The sequence below is a fragment of the Vanessa cardui genome, chromosome 24, assembly GCF_905220365.1.
Source record: "Vanessa cardui chromosome 24, ilVanCard2.1, whole genome shotgun sequence".
NCBI classification, from domain to species: Eukaryota; Metazoa; Arthropoda; class Insecta; order Lepidoptera; family Nymphalidae; genus Vanessa; species Vanessa cardui.
In genome coordinates, this window is record NC_061146.1 from 2,561,392 (window position 1) to 2,589,372 (window position 27,981).

The 27,981-nt window shown below is 34.0% G+C and overlaps 1 protein-coding gene across 1 annotated transcript; it reads left to right on the top strand.

Annotated features, from left to right (window-relative positions):
• The first annotated feature begins 505 nt into the window (after positions 1 to 505).
• LOC124540328 (facilitated trehalose transporter Tret1-like) lies at positions 506 to 26,348 on the top strand. The gene is made up of 8 exons (XM_047117816.1): positions 506 to 797; positions 13,335 to 13,564; positions 14,167 to 14,337; positions 19,487 to 19,639; positions 20,612 to 20,738; positions 23,909 to 24,144; positions 25,046 to 25,228; positions 25,659 to 26,348. The coding sequence occupies exons 1-8, from the start codon at positions 713 to 715 to the stop codon at positions 25,920 to 25,922; spliced, it is 1,449 nt and encodes a 482-aa protein (XP_046973772.1). The 5' UTR covers positions 506 to 712; the 3' UTR covers positions 25,923 to 26,348.
• The last annotated feature ends 1,633 nt before the right edge of the window (positions 26,349 to 27,981 follow it).

Sequence of the window (27,981 nt, forward strand, 5' to 3'; positions counted from 1 at the left end):
TATATATTGAGATAGCAGAGGAAAACGTCCAACCGATTCTCTTGGGATTAACTGATCAAGTGGCCATACATGAGTGTACGTGAAGCTTAGAATTATTTTGATTAAGTTATATAAGCTGGCAACATATTTAAATAAAACTAGTTTTTTTTTTTTTTTTCAATGAAAACTCTTTTCTGACATTAATAATATCGTCGTAAGTATAAATCAATAAATTGTTATTATAAAAATATAATTAAGAATGTATTTTAATATTCATTTATTTTACTGGTAATTTTATAAAACGGACTCCACTTGCTTCTTCTACAATTTATTTCTCATATGGTGAACAGAGTTAAAAAAAAAACAATATTTTTTTTTCTTTAATAAGTAATTTATTTATAAAATAAAAGAAAAACAAAATTAACTTCAATGGCTTGTAAGTATTTTTTAAAATTTTCAACTATTAATAGATATAGATAATAAATAATGTAAGCGAAAACTTGCCTTAATATAAACCGCGGGAACACTTCCCTGTCAGTCAACACGCATCGCCGTGGTGATGATCACGAACGCGCGAAAAACGGGAATTAACGTTCGAAATTCAAAAATAATACATCGATAAGAATCTGAGAAATAGTAATTTTTTTTTTTAATTTTGTGGTATAAAATCTGAGAAATAGTAATTTTATTTTTTATTTTTATTCTAAAATCAGGCTGTGAATATTTAAAAAAAATGGTGAATAAAATGTATAAGGTGACACACGAGAAATCAGACAATCGTGGAAGCAAACATAACCAGGTGCTCATGTCTATAGTTGGTAAGTGTAACCCATAGATAATCAGTTGAATTAGTTTTTTTTTTTTTTAATAAAAATTTTGTCAATCGAATATTAATAAAAAAAATATACTAACGCTCAATTCAAAAATTGAAATCGGTTCGAAAATGTTAAATGTTTTTTTTTTTTTATATTCCATTAATTTTAAACACGCAAGTTTTGCCGCACTAGTGCTTTTACTTTTATAATACACACATAGGTGATAGCCAAATAAAATAGTCGTAACAATTTCTCCTAAAATTAGAATATTATTTAAATTTTTAATTAAAAAAAAATACTCTATTTTAATTATAAACGTAGTCATAAAAATGATACTAAGCTTATACAATATAATAATATAATTATGGTTCTATAAGAGTGTTTTATTTATTTATACATTTTTGAATATCATATTAAAACTATGAATTTTTTAAGGGAATGTGTTTTCTATATTATTATATAGATAATATATTATTAGGTAGTTATAAATTTTCCTTAAACAGAGACTATTTTCAGATACACTAAAACCAAAACGGATTCATAAAGAAAGTGTCGCATACAAACTTTAATTCAAAAGGCGCGATGGCCCGGTGGTTAGAACGCGTGCATCTTAACCGGTAATTACGGGTTCCAACCCAGGCAAGCACCACTGAATATTCATGTGCTTAATTTGTGTTTATAATTCATGTCGTTATCGGCGGTGAAGAAAAGCATTGTGAGGAAACCTGCATGTGTCAAATTTAATAGAAAGTCTACCACATGTGTATTCCACCAACCCGTATTGAAACAGCGTAGTGGAATAGTCCAAACCTTCTCCTCAAAAGGGAGAGGAGGCATTAGCCCAGCCGTGGGAAATTTACAGGCTGTTGTTTTTGTTATTTTACTTCCTTTGTAACACACACAAACAATGCTACAGTTTTTTTAACAAGTTTATGAACGATCTATTAAAACTATGTAGATAGTTTTTTTACTGATTTTTTGGTTATTTATAATTAATTACATGTAAGAAAAGGTGCATGTGTATAATTTCAATGAAATTTTGCCATATGTGCAACCACTAACTCACATTGGAGCAGCGTTTTGGAATTAGCACCAATTCTTCCCCCCAAAGTCGAGGCCTTAGTCAACTGGGACTTTTAAAGATTATACTTTAGTGAAAAAAAAATCAATAAATCTTAGATGCATTGTGAGTGGCACACGAAAATATAAGAAAAACTTAAAAAAAAACATATGATAATGATAACGCTATCAGTATATATAACATGATTTATTATTTCTGCTATGGGTAATAACTACCATTAAAGCGCCTTTATTCGAGATACTTTGATGTACAGAAAGAAATAGAATATTGTAATACTAATAGGTGCGAACAAATTATCATTTAGCAAATTTGAATGTAAATTTTTAAATAATCCGTTTGCATTATAGGCCATTGGATTATGTAAATCAGTTTTAAAAATAGTATTAATGTGGCATCTACAAAAATAGATTCTACAATACATTAGATATACGTACTAAATGCTTAACTAATTATTATGTTTCCAAACGATTACATAACTTTCGAATTATTTTACTTCCGGAAGAGCTTACAGGATTTTTTCTATCCTTATCTATACATATAATAAAATTGGAGTGTTTGTTTGTAATATTAAAATAGCCCTTTTTTACTCAATGCATATGTATGTACACGGTGCATATACCAAAATATTATAGCATTTTTTACAACTTTTGTCTGACTGTCTCTTTGTTCCGACTAATCTCTGGAACGGCTGGATCGATTTTGACGGGACTTTCACTGGCAGATAACTGATATAATAAGGAGTAACTTGGCTACAATATATATATATATATTTTTTTTGTTAAAGTCAAACGCGTACAAGGTCGTGAGCACAGCTATTATGTTATAAAAAAGTCCCCAATAAACTGATTCAAGAGATATATGTATATTAATAGAAGCTTATTAAAGAAAGAAAATGAGAATTTCAATTTAGCTAGCCGGAATAATTCAAGATTTTTTTCCTTTTTTTTTTGGTTGTTCTTTTATTTAAAATTTTTATATAGAATCTTTTTGTATCCGCATTCAACCCGCGCGTGTTGGTCGTTGTTAAAAAATTTCATATACCTAAAGTTATTCACTAATGTCATCTCTCTCAATCTGTGAACACATTCAGGATACAGTTGTTTATTCGTTTTTATAAATCATAAGAATGTACTAGTTCTTTTTTCAAATGCATTTTTAAAGTTGCATTTCTGACAAATTTTGAAAAAAGCTAAAACACATGCTAACTCAAATATGGTTCACTTTTAGATCATGCATATGGGGGTTAAAATTATTGCAAATAGTCACCCCTATCCCCTCCGGACGGGAATACGTCGAATCACCAATAAGACTGTACTTAAAGACTAGAGATGTGTAGATAGCGTTAATAAATATTGCTTTACTTTCTTTAAAAAAAAACAAAAGTTACTTAAAATTACTCAAATTTAGATAACATATGTAATATTATTGAAATTATATGAAAAAAAACTCAAAGATATTCAAATAAACCTGCACTTAATATGCTTAACTTCTTATAAGAAATCCGAGTATTTGTTTAACAAATACGGATTCACTTAGAAATATTGTTTTGATAGGATCAACTGGAGTTTAACTGCAATTGAGATAAAATATATTTCTATGTATCTATAATCTGTATTTCAAACAGAAAAGTTTGACTTCAGCGACAGTAGGTATTAATAGTCTCTTAGTATGTAAGGACAGTATTTAAGGTATATATAATATATATGTATAATAGTCACTAGATATATACAAAACAAAGTCCCCTAGCCGCGTCCGTCTGTATGTTCGCGATAAACTCGAAAACTACTGAACGGATTTTCATGCGGTTTTCACTAATAGAGAGATTCAAAAGGAACTTTTATGTTTAAAATTCATTAAGGTTTTCGTGTATGTAAGCCCGTCTGGGTAGGTACCACCCACTCATCAGTTATTCTACCGCCAAATAACAGTACTCAGTATTGTTGTGTTCCGGTTTGAAGGGTGAGTGAGCCACTGTAACTACAGGCACAAGAGACATAACATCTTAGATCCCAAGGTTGGTGGCACATTAACGATGTAAGGAATAGCTAATATTTCTTACAGCGTCATTGTCTACGGGTGATGATGACCAAGTGGTAATTAATGGTAAGTACCATCAGGTGGCCTATATGCACGTCCGCCTACCTATACAATAAAAAAACAGTGACAGACTCCTTAAGTAGAATGCTGGTAAAGAATAACTAATGAGTTTTTTTCGGTACAATCTACTTTCCGAATGGGTTACATTTAAATCAACATTGTTAAATTAAGATTCATAAACGCTTATATTAGCCATGACAGCAGTAGTTCTTCTCTCTGTAGTGACAGCGTCATCAGTACAGTATCAGCAACGGTATCAAACCGTCAACTTGTTTTGTGCGGCTAGGACTGCAATGGGTAGGATCTGACGGGTTCAAATCTAGATATGATAATGGAACCAATAATTAAACATATGACTAAGACTAATAAAATTGCTAATATTGTAAACGAGGCCACTGATAGATTATTTCGCTGATATAACGACGACAATTAGTAAATAAATAGACGTTTTTCGTTTTGACCTAAATGAAAAAATCGTCTAAATGAACATATATGAAAATTAACCAGTATGTAATCATATCATACTATAAAAAATAATCGCTTATCTAGTCGCTGTCTGTCCTTATGTGTGCTCAGATCGTTCAAATTAAGCGATTTTGATGCGGTTTTTTTTAATAAATAGAACTATTCCAGAGGAAGGTTTTTGAATATAATACATGGATAGTATAGAATTACTGAAAAACTGTGAACAATGTCTATATCCACGAAAGAATCTACGAATGTCGAATGTCTTGTTCACATTTATCTGACTACATAATGTCGAAATATCGAGCTACACCAACTAAAAATAAAAAAAACATGGTAAATAATAACTGTAATATTAAAAAATATAAACGAATAATAAATTTTATTTATAAAAGTGTTACTCTATAATAATTATGTCATTATGTAATGTGACTTGAATAATAAACTTATATATTACTTATGTATGTATATGATTATGTTTTCCTGCTTATATATTTAGATTTACGTGCGGAGAAAACCCTTTAACGTTTTATTTTCAGCTAACACGTGACTAGGAACTCATAAAACTTGGATACGGTATTCACTGAATAATATTACATTAGCAACCTGTAAATTACTGCCGAGCTAACACACCCTCTCCATTTGAGGAGAACATTTGGTACATATTTCACACATGCATGTTTCCTCACGATGTTTTCCTTCGTCATCGAGCACGAGATTAACTATAAACACTAATTAAGCACAATATTCAATAGTGCTTTCCTGGGTTTGTACCCGCAATCATCGGTTAAGATATTTCAATAACAACAGCCTGTAAATTCCCACTGCTGGGCTAAAGGCCTCCTCTCCCTTTGAGGAGAAGGTTTGGAACATATTCCACCACGCTGTTCCAATGCGGGTTGGTGGAATGCGCATGAGGCAGAATTTGATGAAATTAGACACATGCAAGTTTCCTCACGATGTTTTCTTTCAGCGCCGAGCACGAGATGAACTAAAACACTAATTAAGCACAATATTCAGTAATGCTTGCGCGGGTTTGAACCCGCAATCATTGGTTAAAATATTTAATATAAATTAAGATATTATATGAATATGTAAATGTAATGTAAGTTTATATTATCAATCCTAAAGGGTCAGGGCGTTCTAATTGACCTGCGTAATATAGATTATCAATGATAAATATACAGAATGAACAAGCGTAGGATATGACAAATTAATATGGTTATTGATTTAATTTATTAAATGATTGTGAAAAACCCACTAAGGGTGAAGGTGGGTTTATGTCCGCTGGTGAAGGAAAACGTAGGAATATCGCACGTGTAAAAATGTAAGTAAATGTGTATAAAAATGTGCCGCCAATCTACAACGATGATTGATAAAATTTAATAATTTATTAATTGACTATTTTTTTTTATTTGATTTTTTTTTTTTAATTTCTACAATCGATTGGAGGTTTTTTGATTGAATCATTTTTCAAAAAGAACATTATTTTCCAATTAATTATCCTTATATCGGTATACCCCAAAAAAACATTACCTAAAATTTATAGCACTCTCTTAGTCGTGTAAAATCAGCAACAACGCATTTCTTGTCCGTTCTTCAGTACATGGAGCCCTTTTACATTGGAGTTCCAACCATTTTCATAATAATTAAATTAATTATCGAACTTGAAGGTCTTCATAAAAACTTTTCGCTAATAATTCAACAATATATGATATATTTGGTTATTCTTTATTTTTTGTATTCATACATTATGCAACAAATATGTGCAATTAAGTGTCTTAATTAATAGAGCAATGTCCCTTTGTTGGCGGGCGTTAATAACTGCACCACATTTTTATACTATCGCAGATATTATCGTTCATATCTTGTTTTTGTTCAATATGATGCTTAAATAAATAAATAAATGTATTTAAAACAGTTTGCCGCATCCATAGTATAAATGTTTCGCACTCAAAGTAACGTCTAGTCGTAGGTAGATCGTTGCCAAAATATTTAATTTCTCCGTATAAATACAAATGGTGCAATCAATTCATTCTTTCAATTAATTATAAGTACACACATCATACATGTTGAATATTTAATCGAATTATTTAAATATTTAAAACTTATGAGTATTTTTGTCGATTAAAGATACTCTTCAATTTTGTCGTGTAATAACGCACACATGGACAAATACTATCGGAATTTTAAATGTGAATTTGAAAAGTGTCCAAGTGTGGGTGGTGGCGCGTACAAACACTTTGATATACATATATTAAAGATTTTAAAAATCCTTAATTCTTTATAATAATAACACGTTACTTATAAAATTCATATTCTAGGAAGTAGTGCTAACAACAACAACAACAACAGCCTGTAAAATTCCCACTGCTGGGCTAAAGGCCTCCTCTCCCTTTGAGGAGAAGGTTTGGAACATATTCCACCACGCTATTCCAATGCGGGTTGGTGGAATACACATGTGGCAGAATTTCTATGAAATTTGTCACATGCAGGTTTCCTCACGATGTTTTCCTTCACCGCAGTGCTAAACTTCATTTTAACTAAATAAGATACTCGTATTAGTAAACTGATTTAAATATTCATAATTCTTGCAATTTTATTTCTGCCATACATAGTAATAAACCAAATCAAATGTAAATTCAAGTAAACTTCACAATTAAGCCATTTTGAATTGACAACATCGCACTACCGTTTTAGAAAGCAGCCTCCAGCCAGACAGATAAAAATTATAAAGAAACTTATTTTCAACCGACTTCAAAAAGGAGGAGGTTATCAATTCGTCTGTATTTTTTTTATGTTTGTTACCTCATAACTTTTCACTGGATGGACCGATTTTGATATATTTTTTTTTTGTTTGAAAGTTAGTGCTTCCCGTGGGCTCCCATTTTAATTTTATCCTGTTCCGATGATGGTATCCTTATGAAAACGACATAAGTTTTAAATTTGCATTATGTATTTACGCGACAAATAGGTGAATATCTCAAAATTGTGCCAACCAATTTTAATGATTCTTTTTTTATTATAAAGGATATACTTCAAGGGTAGTTTGGTGAAAGTTTGGTAAGGTTCTGAGCATAGGATCATGGCAAAGTAACGGAACGGAAGGGAACGGAACAATTCTGAGGAGCACGTGAGCGATCCTCGGCCGAATCTTTAACTTATATGTTATTTAGATATTTGCGTCACCTTCCGTAGCGTGGTTATTTTCATGTAATTGTCATAGTCGAATATTATAATCAGCTAGCGATTGTTGAGTCGCGTGCCCGTGGCTGACACCGGTTCCAAATACAGCAATAACTATAACTACATTATATAATTGTAAATCGACTTTTAAGTAGTCTAATATTTTTCATTTCATCTTACTTAGGAGAAGTCTAAAAATATATTGAATACGCAATTATTTTTATTACTTTTTAGTGCACATTAATTTCTTTCAAAATAGTATTTTGTTTGAAGTCGGTTTTTCTTTTTGTTAAAATTTTATTAATGGTATATGTAAATATGGTAAAGGTAACTCCAATTTTATCATACGTATACAGAAAATAGACTGAGATGGAGAGATAAGGACACATAAAAAGTAAGGAAAATGCCGCTTCTTCCTTATGTGACGGTTTATAAATTTTGTTTAATTTTATTCCTTAGTCGATTGGATAGAATAGGCTACACAAGGCTACAACATAAATCCAAATACTATTGACATTATAGTCTCAGCAACTCGAGCTACGAGCTAAATTCAATAAATTGATAATTTTAATAGTTCGTATAAATCATAATAACTATGTTTTAATATGTGGAGTTATTATGACGTTTAATGTTAATCGATCAAATTGCTCGTGTGTATCAGATGCTCACGCGATCATTTGTGATTTATTTATTTGATAAGAATAATACGGTCATTTACATAAGAATTAATTATATGCAGACAGTAAATACAAGAGCCGAGATGGCCCAGTGGTTAGAACGCGTGCATCTTAACCGATGATTGCGAGTTCAAAGCCAGGCAAGCACCACTATAAATATGTGCTTAATTTGCTCGAATGAATATTCAGTGGTGCTCGGCAAGCACCACTGAATATTCATGTGCGTAATTTGTGTTATAATTCATCTCGTGCTCGGCGTCGAAGGAAATTTGCCACGAGTGCATTCCACCAACCCGCATTGAAACAGCGTAGAGGGATATGTTCCAAACCCTCTCCATAATAGGAGAGGAGTCCTTATCCCAGCAGTGGGAAATTTACAGGCCGTTACGTTACTACTACTTTTAGACAGTAAATAAGATAGTGTTGCCCAAATTCAGTCTTGGTCTTGCAGTCTTGGTCTTGTTCTTGCGTTTTTGCAAGACCAAGACCAAGAACAAGACCGCATATTTTTAGCAAGACCAAGACCAAGACTGACCGTGCAAGACTTGAGCAAGAACAAGACATAGCCTGCAAGACTCTTGCGTCTTGCAGCTAGGACTTAGCGCTATTTCACGGAGTAGTTAGGTGTAACAGTTCGGTGTATAGGTACGCTTAGGAATTCTATGAGACGCAAAAAACTGTATCAAAGAATATGAAAAACTGGACCTATGCGCATTACGACTAATACCATAAACATACCTACATAGCGAATAAAAAATTATCCATTAAAATCAAACTGAGTGCATGCATAGTTATGTTTTAATAATCGGCACTTTGATAATGCGGCATCAAAGGTTTTGTACTTACTTCTCAAAAAAATTTGCCTTTTTTCGGAAGTACATGATTATGATACACGCGTCGGCGGCTTCTTTTGAAATCATATACAACAATCGTTGCCGCCGCGCCGAAATCACATTTGACACTATTTTATGGCCGCCACAGGGCGTAGGTATACTCATGCAAAATAATTTCGAATTTTAAGAGGACCTACAGGTGTTCCAAAGAATAGTTTAAGAGTGCATAGAATGAAAATTAATAGATTATAATGATTACGCATGTAGTATTATGATTACGATATAAAAATTTTAACAAAAAGAAAAACCGACTTCAAACAAAACACTATTTTAAAACAAATGAATATGCACGAAAAAGTAATAAAAATAATTGCGTATTCAACATATTTTTTAGAGTCTTCCTAAGTTAAATGAAATGAAAAATATTAGACTACTTAAAAGTCGATTAACGATTATATCATGTAGTTATAGTTATTGGTATATTTGGAGCCGGTGTCAGCCACGGTGCCCTTGTCCCAACAATCAAAAGAAAGAAGCGATACGAGCCCCTTGATTGATCCAGTATATTATTGTGTAAAAGGTAATTTGTAAAAAACATATTTGTTAAAGTATTCTCGTATTGTTTTTTGATAGATATACTGTAGGGTTTTATTGGCTGACACCGACTCCAAATATAACAATAATTATAACTACATGATATAATCGTTAATCGACTTTTAAGTAGTCTAATATTTTTCATTTCATTTAACTTAGGAAGACTCTAAAAAATATGTTGAATACGCAATTATTTTTATTACTTTTTCGTGCATATTCATTTGTTTTAAAATAGTGTTTTGTTTGAAGTCGGTTTTTCTTTTTGTTAAAATTTTTATTTATTTTTTGATTTTAAGTGAAGCTGATGTTGACTAACTAATTTTTTTAATATAGATAGATTAAGCGTTCCGTTTATATGAGTCAGAAACTACTTCGAGGACAATTTCAAAGGAAACTTACGAATAAAGCAAAAATAGACTTTCGAGAATGCGGATTTAATACGTCACGCGGCGTAAACTACAAGGATCTCTCGAAAGAGCTGTAATCGAACTCAGCAAAAAAACTTTGAAAAAGACCAACTATATTTCGTACATCATATGACATCACATCACATACACAAAATTTTATTAAAGATAGTAAGAAATTCTGCCCCATATCGCACCCTAACTGCGAGCCGTATAAGAGTTCCATCACTACATAGTATAAAACAAAGTCGCTTTCTCTGTCCCTATATCTTTAAATCTACGCAACGGATTTTGATGCGGTTTTTTTAAAAGATAGTGTGATTCAAGGGAAAGGTTTGTGTATATAATACATGAACAATATAGTAAAGAAACACTGATAATTTTAGAAGTTTGCGATGTGATGTCGTAAATACACAAATTCTGTAGTATATTTAGTATCAGTATTGCACCCGTGCGAAGCCGGGGTGGGTAGCTAGTTGATTATAATATTCGACTATGATAATTACATAAACATAACCACATTACGGAAGGTGACTCAAATATCCAAATAACCTATAAATAAAAGATTCGACTGAGTATCGCTAACGTGCTCCTCAGAATTGTTCCGTTCCCTTCCGTTCCGTTACTTTGTCATGGATCCTGTGCTCAGAACCTTACCAAACTTTCACCAAATTACCGTTGAAGTATATATTTTATAATAAAAAAAGAATTATCAAAATTGGTTAACGTGATTTTCAGTTATTCACCTATTTGTCGCGCATATACATAATGCAAATTTAAGACTTATGTCGTTTTCATACGGATACCATCATCGGAAAAAAATTAAAAAAAAATGGGACCCCACGGGAAGCACTACCTTTCAAACAAAAAAAAACTTATCAAAATCGGTCCACCCAGTGAAAAGTTATGAGGTAACAAACATAAAAAAAAAAAAAAAATACAGACGAATTGATAACCTCCTCCTTTTGGAAGTCGGTTGAAAATGGTAAGGATAGGTAGTAGATGTCATAATAATTAATTCTAGTAAGTATATACATATTTTAATATTGATTATATGGTTTTAAACTAATTACTTATATAGGTACTATTATTGTTCATTCAGTCATTATATTTCTTAAGTTTTTAAACGACATATAGGTCAGTTGATTTTTGAAATTTCTTATCAAATCTTCAGTAATTTATTAATCTCCTTGATCTTTACTATGGCTATGTTAATTCAAGCTCACGATGTTCCAATTCTAATAAGTTTTTCTAAGATTTAAAATAAACTTTAATAAATAGTAATAGACTAATAGGTAATTGCAAGACTTGCAAGACTCTTGCTGCAAGACCAAGACCAAGACCAAGACTGGGAGTGCAAGACCAAGACCAAGACCAAGACCAGGTGTATTGGCGCAAGACCAAGACCAAGACTGGCTAAGTCTCGTCTTGTTCTTGCATTTGGGCAACACTAAAATAAGAATATATAAGTGATTGCTTCCGATCTAGTAGCTCTTGCCACTGATCAGCATGTAGTAGACCTATTCTGTGAGAAGGAACTCGATTCTCACTACAGAAGACGAACATGATTAAAAAAAAGTTTAAAAACCGTTTCGTTAATACCAACCGGCTTGGTAAATAAATCTGATATTATTTTTTTTTTTATGGCATAGTTGGCAAACGAGCAGGAGGCTCACCTGATGGAAACTGACTACCACCATCTATGGACCTCTGCAACACCAGGGGGCTTGCAGGTGCGTTGCTGGCCTTTCAAAAAGGAGTACGCTCTTTTCTTGAAGGTTCCCATGTCGTATCGGTTCGGAAAAACCACCGGCGAAAGCTGGTTCCACAAAGTGGTTGTGCGAGGCAGAAAAGTCTGAGAAATCGCGCTGTTGTGGATTTGCGGACATCAAGGTGGTGCGTGTGAAACTTAGAATTTTGGCAAGATGTCCGAAAGTGAAATTCAGCAGCCGGGATTAATCCGAACAATTCCTCGGAACATTCCCTTAGAAAAATTCGGTAGAAGATGCAGAGTGATCCGACATCTCTACACAAAGCCAAAGGATCAATTAGATCGGAAAGGGCTTGATCGTCGATAACTGGAGCCGCTCTACGTTGGATGCGGTTAAATGGAAGGAGCTGGTACTGGGGAGCATCCGCCCAGAGGTGAGAGCAGTACTCCATGTGAGGCTGAATTTGCGCCTTGTAAAGTTTTAGGTAATGCGGTAACGCATGCACTGCGGTTAAAGTGGAAATGGGCTGGTCACATGATACGAACGATGAAAGAACGATGGACGAAACTCGTCACAATATGGAAAGGTCCAACAGGCAAGAGAGCTAGAGGCAGACCTATAGAACGTTGGACTGATGACCTACGAAAGGTAGCAGGAGACAACTGGATGGATACAGCAAGAGATAGAGTACACTGGAAACAGTTGGAGGAGGCCTATACCCGAGAGGGGCCATGACTTAATATTAAATTACTTTACTATTACTTTTTAAACTTTTTTATATTAGGAATAGGTCAACTTTTTGTATAATTATTTTGAATACTTACTTTAATATGTAGTAGGATTAAGTCAAGGAAATAAATAAAGGCTTATTATTATTATTATTATTATAAAGTTTTAGGTTATAGGCCGACGTGAAATACTGTCTCGCCTTGCTGAGCACGCCCAGCTTTTTTGAAGCCAATTTGGCTTTGCCTTCCAATTGACCGAAGAACTGAACGAGGCTCGAAATATCAACGCCAAGTATTCCGATACTACCTGTAGCGGCTATCGGAATGTTCTCAAATCGTGGAGATACGGCAAATGGTGTTTTTTTTAGCGGTTAACGCGCAAACTTGCGTCTTTTTGGGGTTGAAATGGACTAGATTTAGCCGGCCCCAATTCGAGACTTCGTTTAATGAAGACTCGATTTCAGACACAAGTTTGTTCCGGTTTTCTTCGACGTTTTCCCGAGAAATATTAGCGCGGCCGGTGTGTAAGGTGTCAACGATACTGTCGTCTGCATAGCAGTGAATGTTCCCGATTTGCAACAAATCATTGATATGCAGAAGAAACAGGGTGGGTGATAGAACGCAGCCTTGTGGAACACCAGCATTGACGAATATTAAGTCAGAGCATTCATCGTCATCACGGATCTGCCAAAAAGCTGGCTGGTTTGTTTCGATAAAATTAGACACTATACTACTTTTTACTAATGTAAAATGTTTGTTTCAGTATGCATGCCTATCTTAGCCTATGGCACCGCAATGGGCTGGATTTCCCCCAACAAGGCCCTCTTGATGGGGGACTCGTCGCCTTCAAACGGACCTCTATCCGAAGAAGATGTATCATGGATGGCGTCAATTATGTTCATATTCGCCCCCATCGCTGTATTCATATTTGGAGTGGCAGCGGATAAGTTTGGGAGGAAAAACGCACTACTCTTTGCATCCGTACCAATATCTGTAAGTTATTTCGATTTTTTATTATTTACTAGCTGTTATCCACGGCTTTGCTCGCGTAGAATATGAATATATTAACAAATTAATTTAAAATATTACTTTGATGATTGGTAAACAAAGAGGTATGACCTCTTTGTTTACCATGTGTGTATCCAAAAAAAGTAACCTATGTCCTTTCTCAGGCTCTAGACTGTTTGTATACCAAATTTAATTTATATCGAAAATCTGTCAATCATCATCCAAAAATCATAGCCATCTTTACCTCAATTGAAATAAAATATATATTCTATAAGACCTGAGATGGCCCAGTGGTTAAATCGCGTGCATCTTAACCCATGATTTCGGGTTCAAACCCAGGCAAGCACCACTATATTTGTGTTTATAATTCATCTCGTGCTTGGCGGTAAAAGAAAACATCGTAAGGAATCCTGCATGTGTCTAATTTCATCGAAATTCTGCCACATATGTATTCCACCAACCCGCATTGGAATAGCGTGATGGAATATGTTCCAAACCCTCTCCATGGGAGAGGAGGCCTTAGCCCGTCAGTGGAAAATTTACTGGCTGTTACTTTACTTTTGACTTTATATATGCTATTGTTTCAGCTTGGTTGGGCGGTAAAGCTAATCTGCGCGCATCCGATCGCACTGATCGGTGCTCGGGCGCTGATCGGGTTTGGCTCGGGAGGAGCTTTCGTGGTCTGTCCGCTGTATGTAAAAGAAATCAGCGAAGACAGTATACGTGGTATGACCGGCACCTTCGTTATATTCTCACAGGTATATCTTTTATCATAATATAACTTAGATTTCAATTAGTATTAAAAATTAATCACATAAGTGTTACCAGTGTAGCAGTATTTTACCCTTTAAATTACATTCCGAACAACAAACGAACCAGCAGTGCGTTTCTATAATTTTTTTATAGGATTTTAAATATTCATTTTAATTTAGACATATCGGCGGTGAGTTTTAAATTCTCCCTACATAATGAATTATTACACAATGTAATTGTGACGTCAACGGCGCAAATGATACAAATAATATCATATGTTGTTTTAATATCAAACACAAAAAAAAAACAAATGAAAATCGTTAATTAACATCCTATAACATTATCGGAGATACTTAAAGTAAGGCCGGTTGAAGTCAAAAGGGACTTTGCGGGAAGCGGATACGTCCAGGGCTCGACCTCAGCGCTGCGTGGCCGGTTTTTGTTATTGAACTTATTTCAAAAACGGATTTTAGTTTGTTAAAATTTCCTATGAATTATTTTGTTCGAAAATTTCTTTTTTTTTTCATTATTCGTGTATTTATTCGATTATTTTATCAGCCTTATATAAACAAGAACTGGCCGTCATTGCATTTAATGTGATAAAATCGACTCCACTTTGTATTACAGCACATTCAAATCAATTTCATTCAAGTAAACTTCACAGTAAAGCTTTTTTGAAACGTCGATAATTTATTACTACCACCGTTTCGGAAAGCAGCCTCCAGAGATGGATAAAGGCAAGAAACTCGCATAGTTGGTCTTTTTAAATAAACAGATTTACAATGCTGTTCCTTGCAAAAATAATTAGTGTCCTTCTAAAACAATGATATTCTAATAAACAGATATGTTATACCCATACTAAACAATAGAAAAAAGTGTGCCGCGCCGAGGACCGTTTATTTTACATTTCGTTACAAGTAAAAGGATAGCTTGATAAAAACAATAAGTAAAAGGGATAACTAGATGTTTTAATTACGCAAAACGTATTACTACATAATTATGATGTATTATAACGTATTACCGGCATAATTATGGAAAACGACTAAAGGCAAACGTCCCAATCCTAATTGGGTCACTTCACTTTTTGCGCGTTAATGACATATCTGTTTACTAGAACATCATTGTTCTAAAAAATACTCTTTTAATTAATTAACAATTAGATTTACTTATTAATTCAGTCTTAGGTAATAGACTTTTTAAATTTTGTAAATGGTAAATTGAATATATTTCTCCGTATCTTATTATATATGGGCATACCATTGCCCAAAAACGTTCTCTTTACCGCATGCAAACGGAAACTAGGGGTTACCAGGTTACTTCACACAAGGTCCGTATTAACAAGGTCGTTTTTAATGAATCAGTTTGTGTATGTCGGATCTGACATACTGTCCTTTGAAGGGTCAAAAGCAACAAAAGAGGTTGTAAAGGGTCCCTCATTATTTTTCGAATAAATCCATTAGAATTCTTCAGCGGGGTCTCATTAATTTACATTTGAAATTGTGGTGGTTGATACTTTAGCTCAGAATCCCTTAGATCCGGCGTAAGTCTTATGTGAAGTTGATTATACAAATACAAATTACATCTATAAAACACACATAAAACATATGAAATCGGCCGATGGATATATGTAGTTTATACACAGAAACAATATATACGAATATACATAATTATATAGCCGAAGATAGCCCAGTGGTTAGAGAGCGTAGATCTTAACCGATGATTGCGAGTTCATGTGCTTAATTTGTATTTATAATCCATCTCCTGCTCGACGGTAGAGGAAAACATCTTAAGGAAACCTGCATGAGTCTTATTTCAACGAAAATCTGCCACATGTGCACTGGAGCATTGTGCTGGAATATGCTCCTAACCTTTTCCTCAAAGGGAGAGGATGTCTTAACCCAAAAGTGGGAAATTTACAGGCTGTTACAATGACATATATTTTGTCACAATTGCATCGGTTTTCAATATTATTCTGAAATGACAAGAGATTATAATATTGCCTTCTTATAGAATAGCTATACAAGTTATAACTATTTTATTTAATAATAAATTTGGTAAATAAATGGTAATTATTTGTAAATAGAACAGTGTTTGCCAAAATTAAACAACGATCATCGCTTTATATAAGAAATTCGCAGACAAAATCATTCGCATTTTTCCGCGTAGTATCGCCTAGCAAATATTTAAAATAAGCGAATTGTTCGAAACGGCCAGTGTTCTTAGAAAGACTGAATTCCTTCAAAAAAGGTTTTATACAATAGATATAAAACGTGAAAAAAAAAACAGTGTATCTAGGTCACATTTTTGTTCGATCATTAGAGTAACTTTTGTATACAAATTTCCTCTACAGTTGGGAAGTCCACGATTCATTGTTAAAACACCTGCTCGGCTTGGGGTGCATATAGGGTTGTCAAAAGTTATTATTATTTTTGTAACGTTATGACATTGTTTGTTATTGTCTTGGCCATAACCAGCTCTTCAATGAATCAATAAATCAATCAAAATAAACTTTATACAAATAAGCTTTTACTAGCACTTTAAAATCGTTATTTTACAATTAAGTAAAGCTACCACCGATTCGGAAAGTAGATTCTACCGAGAAGAACCGGCAATAAAACTAAGAAGTTACTCTTCTTTTATCAGTATTTGTATCTGACTAGTGGATCGCACGCGAAACTTCGCGTTTATTGAGCAGATTTTCACAAATTTCGAAATATATGACAGATTTTCTTTGGATTTGATGTCATTGTAAATGACGACGTTTGTTCGCACGAGTAACATTTCTCTCTCTACGTGACCAGTAACTTTCCGCTCTCTCAAATGAATTATTTGGTAAATTATAACAATTTAATACACAATGGTATACGGCTGGAGCTTTTCAATGTGAGACTATAACTTTTTTGATGTGCAGCTATCGTCCCATAAACACTCACAACAAAAATTGGATATCTCTATTAATTAGGTACCACCCACTCATCAGTTATTCCACCGCCAAATAACAATACTCAGTATTGTTGTGTTCCGGTTTGAAGGGTGAGTGAGCCAGTGTAACTACAGGCACAAGGGACATAACATCTTAGTTCCCAAGGTTGGTGGCACATTGACGATGTATGGAATATTTAATATTTCTGACACCGTCATTGTCTATCGGTGATGGTGACCACTTGCCATCAGACCCATATGCTCGTTCGCCAACCTACACCATAAAAAAATATAATTATGTGCCGTGTGTTGCATATACCAAAATAACATTTCTTAAAATTTCTATCCGTCTATCTTTCTGTTGATTCCGGCTAGTTTCTGGAACGGCTGGACCGATTTTGAACTTAGGCTAGAACAATAACTTTTTTGTGAAATTTAAACGCGCACGAAGACGCGAGCACAGCAAGTGTTATATAAATACTCAGTATTTTTCCGTTATTATTGAGCAGATGTCGTTACACTCCTATACTTTGGAAAGCTTATAAGTCCGGATTAAATAAGGGCTAATCTCCCTCCATTCCCCATTGTGCCGAAAGTTTGAAACAGCAATACTTAAAACCCAAATTGTGTGCCTAAGTTTGATTGATTTTTAGGGAATCCTGTAACATGTTATTAAAATTTGAGCCAAGATGGCCCAGTGGTTAGAATGAATCATCTAAACCAATGATTTCGGGCTCAAGTCAAGACAAGCACCACTGAATTTTCAATGAATTTGTGTTTGTAATTCATCTCGTGCTCGGCGGTGAAACAAACCTGCATGTGTCTAATTTCAACGAAAATTTACCACATGTGGATTCGCCAACCCGCATTGGAGCAGCGTGGTGGAATTTCCTCCGAATCTTCTCCTCAAAGAAATTTACAAAAATTTATAAATTATAAAATAATAATTATAAAAATTTATAAAGTAACAGCCTGTAAATTTCCCACTGCTATCCAAACCCTCTTCCATTAAGAAGAGGGTTTGGAACATATTCCAACACGCTGTTCCAATGCGGGTTGGTGGAATGCACATGTGGCAGAATTTCGATGAAATTAGACACATGCAGGAGTCCTCACGATGTTTTCCTTCACCGCTGAGCACGAGATGAATTATAAACACAATTAAGCACATATATAGTGGTGCTTGCCTGGGTTTGAACTCGCAATCGGTTAAGATGCACGTGTTCTAACCACTTTGCATTACAGCTTATTCGGGTAATGTTGTTAAAATAACTAGCTGTACGACTTCGTGCGCGTTTGAATTTAACAAAATGTTACTGTTCAGTTCAAAAAAAAGATTCTACGGTATATAAAAATAAATATCAAGAATATATTATTTGACAACCCTAGTTCAATACTTCATCATTCGAGAAAAAAATACTGTTTTCCTTGTCGGTACTTAAATATAATTTGATAACATACTCGTCTAGTGTTGTTACAATATGTTGCTCTATCAAATGTCCATCATGATTCTTGAATTCAGTAAAATAAAAATAACGTTATCGTTTTTCTTGTTTCTCTTGATTTTATACTAAGATTGTATACGATGTAGATGATAATACTTTAGCAATATTGTCACTCGTATAAGGTAACAAGGGAAAATCCCTGAAAGCGCATGAGAATCTTCTTTGTCTTTGATAGAACAACATGTACAGCCTGTAAATTTCCCACTGTTGGGCTAAGGCTTCTAACTTTGAGGTAAATGTTTGGAGCATATTCAAACACGCTACTCCAATACGAGTTGATGGATAAACATGTGGCAGAATTTCGTTGAAATTAGACACATGCAGGTTTCCTCACTATGTTTTCCTTAACCGCTGAGCACGAGATTAATTTTTGATCACAACTTAAGCAATCAGAGGTTAAGATGTACGCAAAAATTCTAGTAATAGTAAAAATGGATCAAGCTGATAAGAATATTAGTAAAAAGTAGAAAAAGGCACTTTTTTTTGTCTAAGCCTTTTTGTCTCTCATTGGATAATATTTGAAAATACACCAGAAAGTTATGTTAAAGTAATCTACACTAAAAGACTCTGTTGTAGGTAAAATTTAGTGTATTGTCTAAATAGTAACCAAATAAGACTAAAAACTCAATAGTAATTTAATTACCACGAATTTTATGAACCGCTATTGTCTTTGGGATCTTTCTGTTTGTTTTTTTAGTGCTAAACTATGGAAAATATTACTCCACAGACCGTTGGAAACCTGCTGGTGTTCATATTGGGTGACCTCCTCCCATTCCACACTGTACTCTGGATCCTACTGGCAATACCTCTGATACATTTCTGCATATTGCTGCGGCTACCTGAAACACCGTCCTATCTCATCAAATGCGGCAAGAATGAGGTAACTTTACTAGTATTAAGGGATATATTATCATTACATAGTATAAAACAAAGTCGCTTACCGCTGTCTGTCCCTACGGTATGCTTAGATCTTTAAAATTACGCAATGAAATTTGATGAGTTTTTATAGCAATAGATAGAAAGACTTATGTTTGTAATACATGTACAGTGTTTGTGGTGGAGAATTAGTAGTATTGGTAAAAACACAATATTATATTCAGTATCAGCATTGCACACTTGCGAAGCCAGGGCGAGTAGGAAATATATGCAAAGAAATTTATGCTTTGGTAGCATCTCATCACGAGAATCTGATTATCATAAACCAGATGTCCACATTCAAGATTTTTGTTTTCCTAAAGTGAGAATTAAATTATTAAGCAACCGAATTTAATTTACAAATTAATTCTTTGATTTTTACCCCACATCTTCAAAATTCAGTACATTTCGAATTAAATTTATTTTATTATTATATTTTGTCTAATCAGAAGGCATAGCGTACATTTTTTTTACGCAACGCGCTCCAGTTATATTACATTATGAATGCACATTTAAATATTTGTACTGAGTTAATTTAAAGCCACCAAGTCAATTTTATAACACGTATTTTTGGAATCCATTTGCAATGCTTATGGGCTATTGGAAGTGATTTGTCTGGGGACCCCGAAGTGATTAATCCGGCCCAACTCATAATCGACTTCAAACGAACCGATCAATCAATGAAACCATTCGAAAGCACCAATGTGTTTACGTGAAAGAATTAATGTCCATATACTTTTATGTAATAGGAAATATGTAATAAGTAGACATGCAAGAGGTCACCACCTGTAAGCAATAATAACCTCTCCTAAGGAAATGTGTCAACAAACTTGGAAGCTAAGTCATCTCGTATGCCTGTAACACTGGTAGAATATCTAATTAGTAGATGGTACCTATCCAGATGGGCACAAAGCTCAACAAGAAATGTTTATTTCAGGAAACAGCAAAAGTTCTAGGCTTGCTTCGCTCCCTTCCTCACACTGATAAGTCTATTAGTGATGAAGTGGACAGACTGATCATCGAACAGACAACATGTGAACCAAAATTTTCGCCCAAATTATTATGTAAGTATCTCAAGACCTCCACCATTGTCAGCCCAAGATCTAATCTATTTACTTATTGTATTTATGATACATTTCTATTCTTCGTAAATTTTCACAAAACTAATTTACATTTATTTCATAACAAACATTATTCAATGTTTCGAGATGAATCATTCAATATTCTGACATCTCAGAATTTATTTATCATCGAAACTTTGTAGCCTAGACTTAATTTCGCGAACAATTCTCTCATTCGTCCCATTTTAATAAACCCTGTAATTCCCTTTTGACCTGTAAAGAAATTCGCTCCAATTTTCAACGAAAGCGTTTACACAAAGATAAATGATCAAACAAAACAGTTCTAGTTTCCTCTTGATAAGGCGGATGTAGAAATATTGTTTTCAAAACAGATTTATTGTTTCAATTGGCGAAGTGACCTCTGGTCGTGTCCTTGATATTTGAGCCGAGTCATCATTTTCAATTTGCCAGCCATTCAATTTTGTTGCTTCTATTTGGTGTCAGATGCCGTTCTGGGGGTCAATTGGGGTGGCAAATGCGTCATTGACGAATATAGAACGTTCAAGAAAAAATTATCATGTAAATAATGGCAGCTTGTAGACTGTAACGGGAATTAGTCAGCCGGTTATGGAATTTGGCGCTGTTGAGAATTTTACAAATAGTAAATGGTCTAGGACTAAATCTGATAGGACGCCAGATGTTAGAGAACGGTCTATTTTAGAGGACTATTTAAACTATATTAATATAAATAGTATATTCGTAGTATTAGTAGAAAGTCGAGCACTTTACACGGAAATGGGCGTTTTTGGAAAAGTATTTTGGATAACTAAACAATACACTTAGTTAAAAGAATAACGATCTTATGATGAAAGAATTACAATACCCTTATTGGCTTTAAGCTGATATATTTTCATTTAACAACACTTGTGTGCGCACTGTAGTCGAAATTTGAGGACGCTCAATTAATCATCATCATGAAAAACATATATTTATGAATTTGCATCCTGGATTGTTTACAAAGACTAAATAAAGCTCGACATTAACTCTGCTTATAAAGAAGCAGAATAAGTTTCAGCCTATCAATACATAGTATAAAACAAAGTCCTATCCGCTAGTCCGCTGTACATATGTATGCTTATATCTTTAAAATTACGCAACGTATTTATAATATTTTTTAAAAGTGATTCGAGGGGAAGGTTCTTGTATATAATACATGGACAAAAAAGTAAAGCAAAAAAATATGTAGTATATTTAGTATTAGCATTGCGAAGCCGGGACGGGTCGCTAATTAAATTATATTTTACAAATGAAATTTAACTGAAGACATTGTTTATCTATGATATGAAGAAGTTGAACATGATGTTGTGACCTGCGTTGGTATTGGCTTCTTTTTGATATTTAGTGTCGGCATTGCAAGGGCGATTCACTAGTTTATCTGTAAAATTCAAAATTTTGGACCTGGATTCAACCTACAAGCATTAGTATAGCAGCACGCATTCCAAACATTTTGCCATCTCAACTATTTAACAAACAATATATTTTAATTTTTTTTTTGGAATAATGTTGGCGGACGAGCATATGGGCCACCTAATGGTAAGTGATCACCATCACCCATAGACAATAAAATAGTAATTATTCCTTACATCATCAATGCGCCACTAACAATGGAAACCAAGGTGCTATTTCCCTTGTTTGATGATATTTCCCAAGATCCCAGTTACACTGGCTCACTCACCCTTCAAACCGGATCACAACAATACTGCGTACTGTTGTTTAGCGGTAGAATATCTGAATATTTTTAGCAGCTTCTTTTTTAATTTAACATTGTTTTAATCGATAAATTATAGATGTTTTCTGTCATGTTGTTATCCTTAAGTTTAGAACTATTCGTATTTACACACAAAATAGTTCATAACAAACTGTTGTTGATGCTGATCAGTTAATTAAATTTAAATTAATAATAAAGTTGCGACATTGTAAACAATGGCCATTAATAAACAAGAAGGGATACTACTTTTATATTTTGTTGATAATTTAAATTTTATTTTGATTTTTCTTTGTTCGTGATTATTAAATGTTATTAAAATGAGGTTACTTTATATATGAAGTCTTCGCCTGCCGTCAATACTTTCGCCAAAGTTGAATCAATTTATATTGTATCGTCAAAACATGTTCGAATTCGTTTGTATTCAGTAACGAATCGTATGAACTTCCTGGTAACATTGATTGCTACGAATGATAAATAAGTTAATACGATTTAGGAATGAAATGAAATATACAATAACGATAGCAGCATGAAAATTTCCTCCTCTCCCTGTGAGGAGTTTTGGAGCATATTCCGCCAATCTCCAACCCTGAATGTTTTCCATCACCGCCAAGCACAAGATGAACTATAAAATCTGTCCGTAAATGCCTGGGTTTTAATCCGCAAATATCGGTTAAAATGCACGTGTTCTAACAACCAGGCCATCTCACCTCTAGAATTATTCATTTAATAAAATTTATTTATTAATGTTTCGGCATAAATATCTATAGAATTTTATTGTACAAACGAATACCTTTATCCGGGAAGGAATTATTGCCTTTACTGAGTCGAATCCTTCCCGTATACTTATTACTTTCGTTACTGAGAATTTACAAAACATTTTTGTAAAAATATTGTGATATAACTGTAAGTAGGTGCTCTTATCTTTTAATAACATTCCGGAAGGAGTCTCGAAATTAATTCCAAGATTATAAATAGACCTGAAAGCTTTCTTTTGAAAACTAAAAACAAATTCAATATCTGTAGCCATCCAGTAACCAGCCAGTTATCCAAAAGTAATATGCCGTATAACAAAATGACATGAAAATTGTTTGTGCCATCGCTCTGACTCTTAAAACTAAATATGTATTTTAAAACCGTGATTTTAAATTAAAACAGTCACGAAAAATAAAGTTGAATAAAACCTTAAATAGAGAAAGAGAGAAAAGAAGGTCGCCTGAAAGTTATATAACGATTTCTGCCAGTACACCATCCTGTAAGCCACTTAGACTCATGTGATATCTTAATCACTAGAATAATAAAATTCTACGAAAGATAGGACACCAATTTAGGCCACTGTTCCAACTGACACTACATAACAATACCAAGTGAGTATTGCTCCATTTATTTTTGTATTATTTTGTTATAGTTGCGGATAAAACGGCATTAAAAGCATTCTGGGTGGCGCTCATAGTGAACCTTACCCGAGAGTTCTGCGGCTGCATTGCTGTTCTCGTCTACGCCAGCCACATATTCGCTGAAGCGGGAAAGGACCCCAACACGAGCCTCGCGCTCTCTCCCAACAAGCAGTCGATTCTGTTAGCTGTCGTCCAGATTTTTGGATCGTTTATGGCGTGCCAACTCGTAGACCGCGTTGGAAGAAAGGTCAGTAGATAGATCGTTCATCTGTATTATCTATCATAAATCATTAACAGACTGTAAATTTCCCACTGCTAGGCTAAGGCCTCCTCTCCCTTTGAGAAAAAGGTTAGGAACATATTAAACCAGGCTGTTTTGAAGCGGGTTGGTGGAATACACACGTGGTAGAATTTCAATGAGACTAGACACATTCAGGTTTCCTCACGATGATTTCTTCGACTGAAGAGCACGGGATGAATTATAAACACAAATTAAGCACATTAATATTCAGTGGTGTTTGACTTAGCTAGTGCCCGCAATTGTACGTTAAGATGCACGCGTTCTGACAACTAGGCCATCTCAGCTTATTATCGAAATCCAGCGTAAAATACATTTACTTTCTTAAAGTAAAGTAACAGCCTGTAAATTCCCACTGCTGGGCTAAAGGCCTCCTCTCCCTTTGAGGAGAAGGTTTGGAACATATTCCACCACGCTGTTCCAATGCGGGTAGGTGGAATACACATGTGGCAGAATTTCTATGAAATTTGTCACATGCAGGTTTCCTCACGATGTTTTCCTTCACCGCTGAGCACGAGATGAATTATAAAGACAAATTAAGCACATGAATCAGCGGTGCTTACCTGGGTTTGAACCCGCAATCATCGGTTAAGATGCAAGCGTTCTAACCACTGGGCCATCTCGACTCGATTTACTTTCTTAATTTTCTCATAATCAATAAACGTAGAAAACCTAAATAATTATGGTACCTAAGTACGACAAGCTTGCAAAAGATCCTGTCCCGAGTCGTAACATCTACTCATACCCATGGGCTAATCTATATCATATAGCATTACTATTTTCTGGTTCGAGGGAGCCCGGGGTAAATACACGCGTAAGAGACTGTGCAAATGGCAAGTGTGCGTTGCAGCCGCTACTGGCGGTGACGAGCGCGACGGCGGGCGTGAGCCTGTGCGCGCTGGGCGGCTGGTTCTACGCGCGCGGCGCGGCGGGCTGGCTGCCCATCGCGGCGCTGTGCACGTGCATCTTCGCCGACGCGGCCGGCCTGCAGCCGCTGCCCTTCGTCATCATGACCGAAATGTTTAGTTTCCAGGTACGACAAAACATACTGCTAGTTTCATATTATATACGTAAGTCGACCCGTCTCGCGTATTATAAGTTACAGTTGGCACGTTGTGGCGACCTGTCAAATGTTTATTGGGTTTGTGCTATTTATTGATAGAGAAAATGATAATATGATGTACCTTTAGTATTTAAGGAGTTTTCTACATGTTAAAATTTATAGATTAGTATAAATTAGTATATGATCGTTGGTTTCGGAGAAAGCAAAATATATAAAGGCTAATTTTACTTCTTTAATACCTGGATTAAATCCTTAAGTATGTCATGAAATTACACAATTCGAAAAGTTATTCAATATTAAATACAGAAATTAGAGTTTTAAGTAAATAGGCAAGGAAATATATACTCACATTGTTAATAATGCTAAATATTCCTGTCTTATTTTTTTAATTTCGTTACAGCTCCGCGGTACGGTAGCTACATTAATAATGGCTATATCTTTGGGAACCGACTTTGCCCTTCTAAAGCTGTTCGCTCCTCTTAACTCCTGGATTGGCTACCATTCAACGTTTTGGATCTTCAGCTTTATCTGCTTAGCAAACGTGTTCTATCTAATCTTCTGCGTACCGGAGACGAAAATGAGAAGTCTAGAAGACATTTACGCTGATCTAGAAGGTAAAAAGAGAAAGAAGAAAGAAAACGTCGTTGAAACTAATCATGTGTAGTTCCTTTATTAGTTAAGTATATACTTAGTTGAGCTTGTAAACTGACTCTTAAATTCCATATAAAATAATTTATCATAGATAATAATTCGAATAATGAAAATGTAAATAAAAATTTCTCCTCCATAATAATTAAATAAGTATCTACATAATTATATAAATAAAACAAATAAAGAACTTCTATGTGAAGGACGACTCAAATGATAAGTACAGAATTTAATTTACACGAATCGGTTGAAAAACGAATTCACGTCCACAGAAAGCAGAGCCTGGAGGAATAAATTTCAACCCATCTACTTAATACAAACAATTGTATGGAAATTAGACCATTATTAACATATTTTGTTACAATCCATCAAAATAAATATAATTCTATATGTTTCAATCTTTCAAATAGGACCCTTGGAAACTGTGTTACGCAGAATGAGGAAATTCTAAATTAAGATTGAAATATGTTCCTAATAATTGTAAAACACAACTGTTAAGACTTTTGATCTTTAAATATAAATTTTTGACCCATATATATAAATTTATACAATTTGCACTGCTATCGGTACTCCAGTATCAACAAGTCTGACATTTGGAGTACCGTCAGCAGTAGCATTAGACAAGATTAGTCGTAATACTTCATTTTAAAAGATCCTCACTACATTTAGAACGGATATTAAGACATTTAAGAGCGCTTATTCGAAGTGTCGCTTCTTAGTTATTATTTTTAAGCTTGTGTGCGTATGTGTGTATAAGAACAACTATAGTCAAGTCAAACTCTTTAAAGCATCGCGCTGCTATACATTATTTATTCCATATAAGTTCTATGGGTATTGTTTTTAATAGAATAGAAAATATTATTAGATGTATACATAGTTGATATATAATGAATAAAAACTTTATTAAAATGTTAAATACATTGTCACTAATAAAATCCGTTAATTTTTCAATGCTTACGATTATTGAGTAAATTTAGTGAAACAGCGTTCAATTTACACAGAAATGTAGAATATAATTGTTTTAATACATTTTTAACAAATATTTTGTCAAATACCAGAAATTTTATGTAGGTTTTTATCGTCAAAAAGAGACAAAATCTTTGCAGTGTTTTATATGTAATAAACTAATTAATAAATATTTGGCCAGAAATCCCTTTAGTCTCGTGAAAGCGGCTATAAGCGCTCTTAAGCATAAAATAGTTAAGTTATATATTAGTTATTGATAAGTGTAAATAGTTCGTTATAAGGTTGTTTTCAGATATTATCTGAAATGCTGATATTTTGTGATAATAAATTTTAATAGAAATTTTTATTTTATTTTTCTTCCACAAATTCATTATTAATAGGGCAATAATATAAAAGAATTTCAAAACCCATTTTTTTCTTCGTTATAACTAGTTTCGTGTACAACAACAACAACAGCAGCCTGTAAATTCCCACTGATAGGCTAAAGGCCTCCTCTCCCTTTGACGAGAAGGTTTGGAACATATTCCACCACCCTGTTCTAATGCGGGTTGGTGGAATACACATGTGGCAGAATTTCTATGAAATTTGTTTTAATTTGAGGTTTCCTCACGATGTTTTCCTTCACCGCTGAGCACGAGATGAATTATAAAGACAATTTAAGCACATGAATCAGCGGTGCTTGTCTGGATTTGAACCCGCAATGATCGGTTAAGATGCACGCGATCTAACCACTGGGCCATCTCGACTCTAGTTTCGTGTAATCAAATCAAATTATACCTTTACAAGCACTTTTCAATCGGCATTTAACAACTATATTCAGTAAACTATATAATTCTATCAAATTAAATATGCAGTTTATCAGGATAAGGTTTTAAATAAAACAAACATCACTTTTAGAAGATTTACTTATTTTAATAAATAACCAGCTTAGTTTACAAAAGCATTTTTTTTTTATTTTCACATGAATTTTTTTGTAGAAAATATTTTTAAATACTAAGTCAGTGACAACTTTACTGCCAGTTGTGAAAACAGTGAATTACTCCTTTTTATTAAAAAATAAAACTGACGCGACTCTTAAATAAGGACTAGTCAAAAACAACATTAAAACA

Coding starts and splice junctions, on each gene's coding strand:
- LOC124540328 (XM_047117816.1), top strand. CDS start 713: ATGGTGAATAAAATGTATAAGGTGACACACGAGAAATCAGACAATCGT. Junction 14,338..19,486: donor CCTTCGTTATATTCTCACAG/GTATATCTTTTA, acceptor ATTACTCCACAG/ACCGTTGGAAACCTGCTGGT. Junction 25,229..25,658: donor CCGAAATGTTTAGTTTCCAG/GTACGACAAAAC, acceptor ATTTCGTTACAG/CTCCGCGGTACGGTAGCTAC.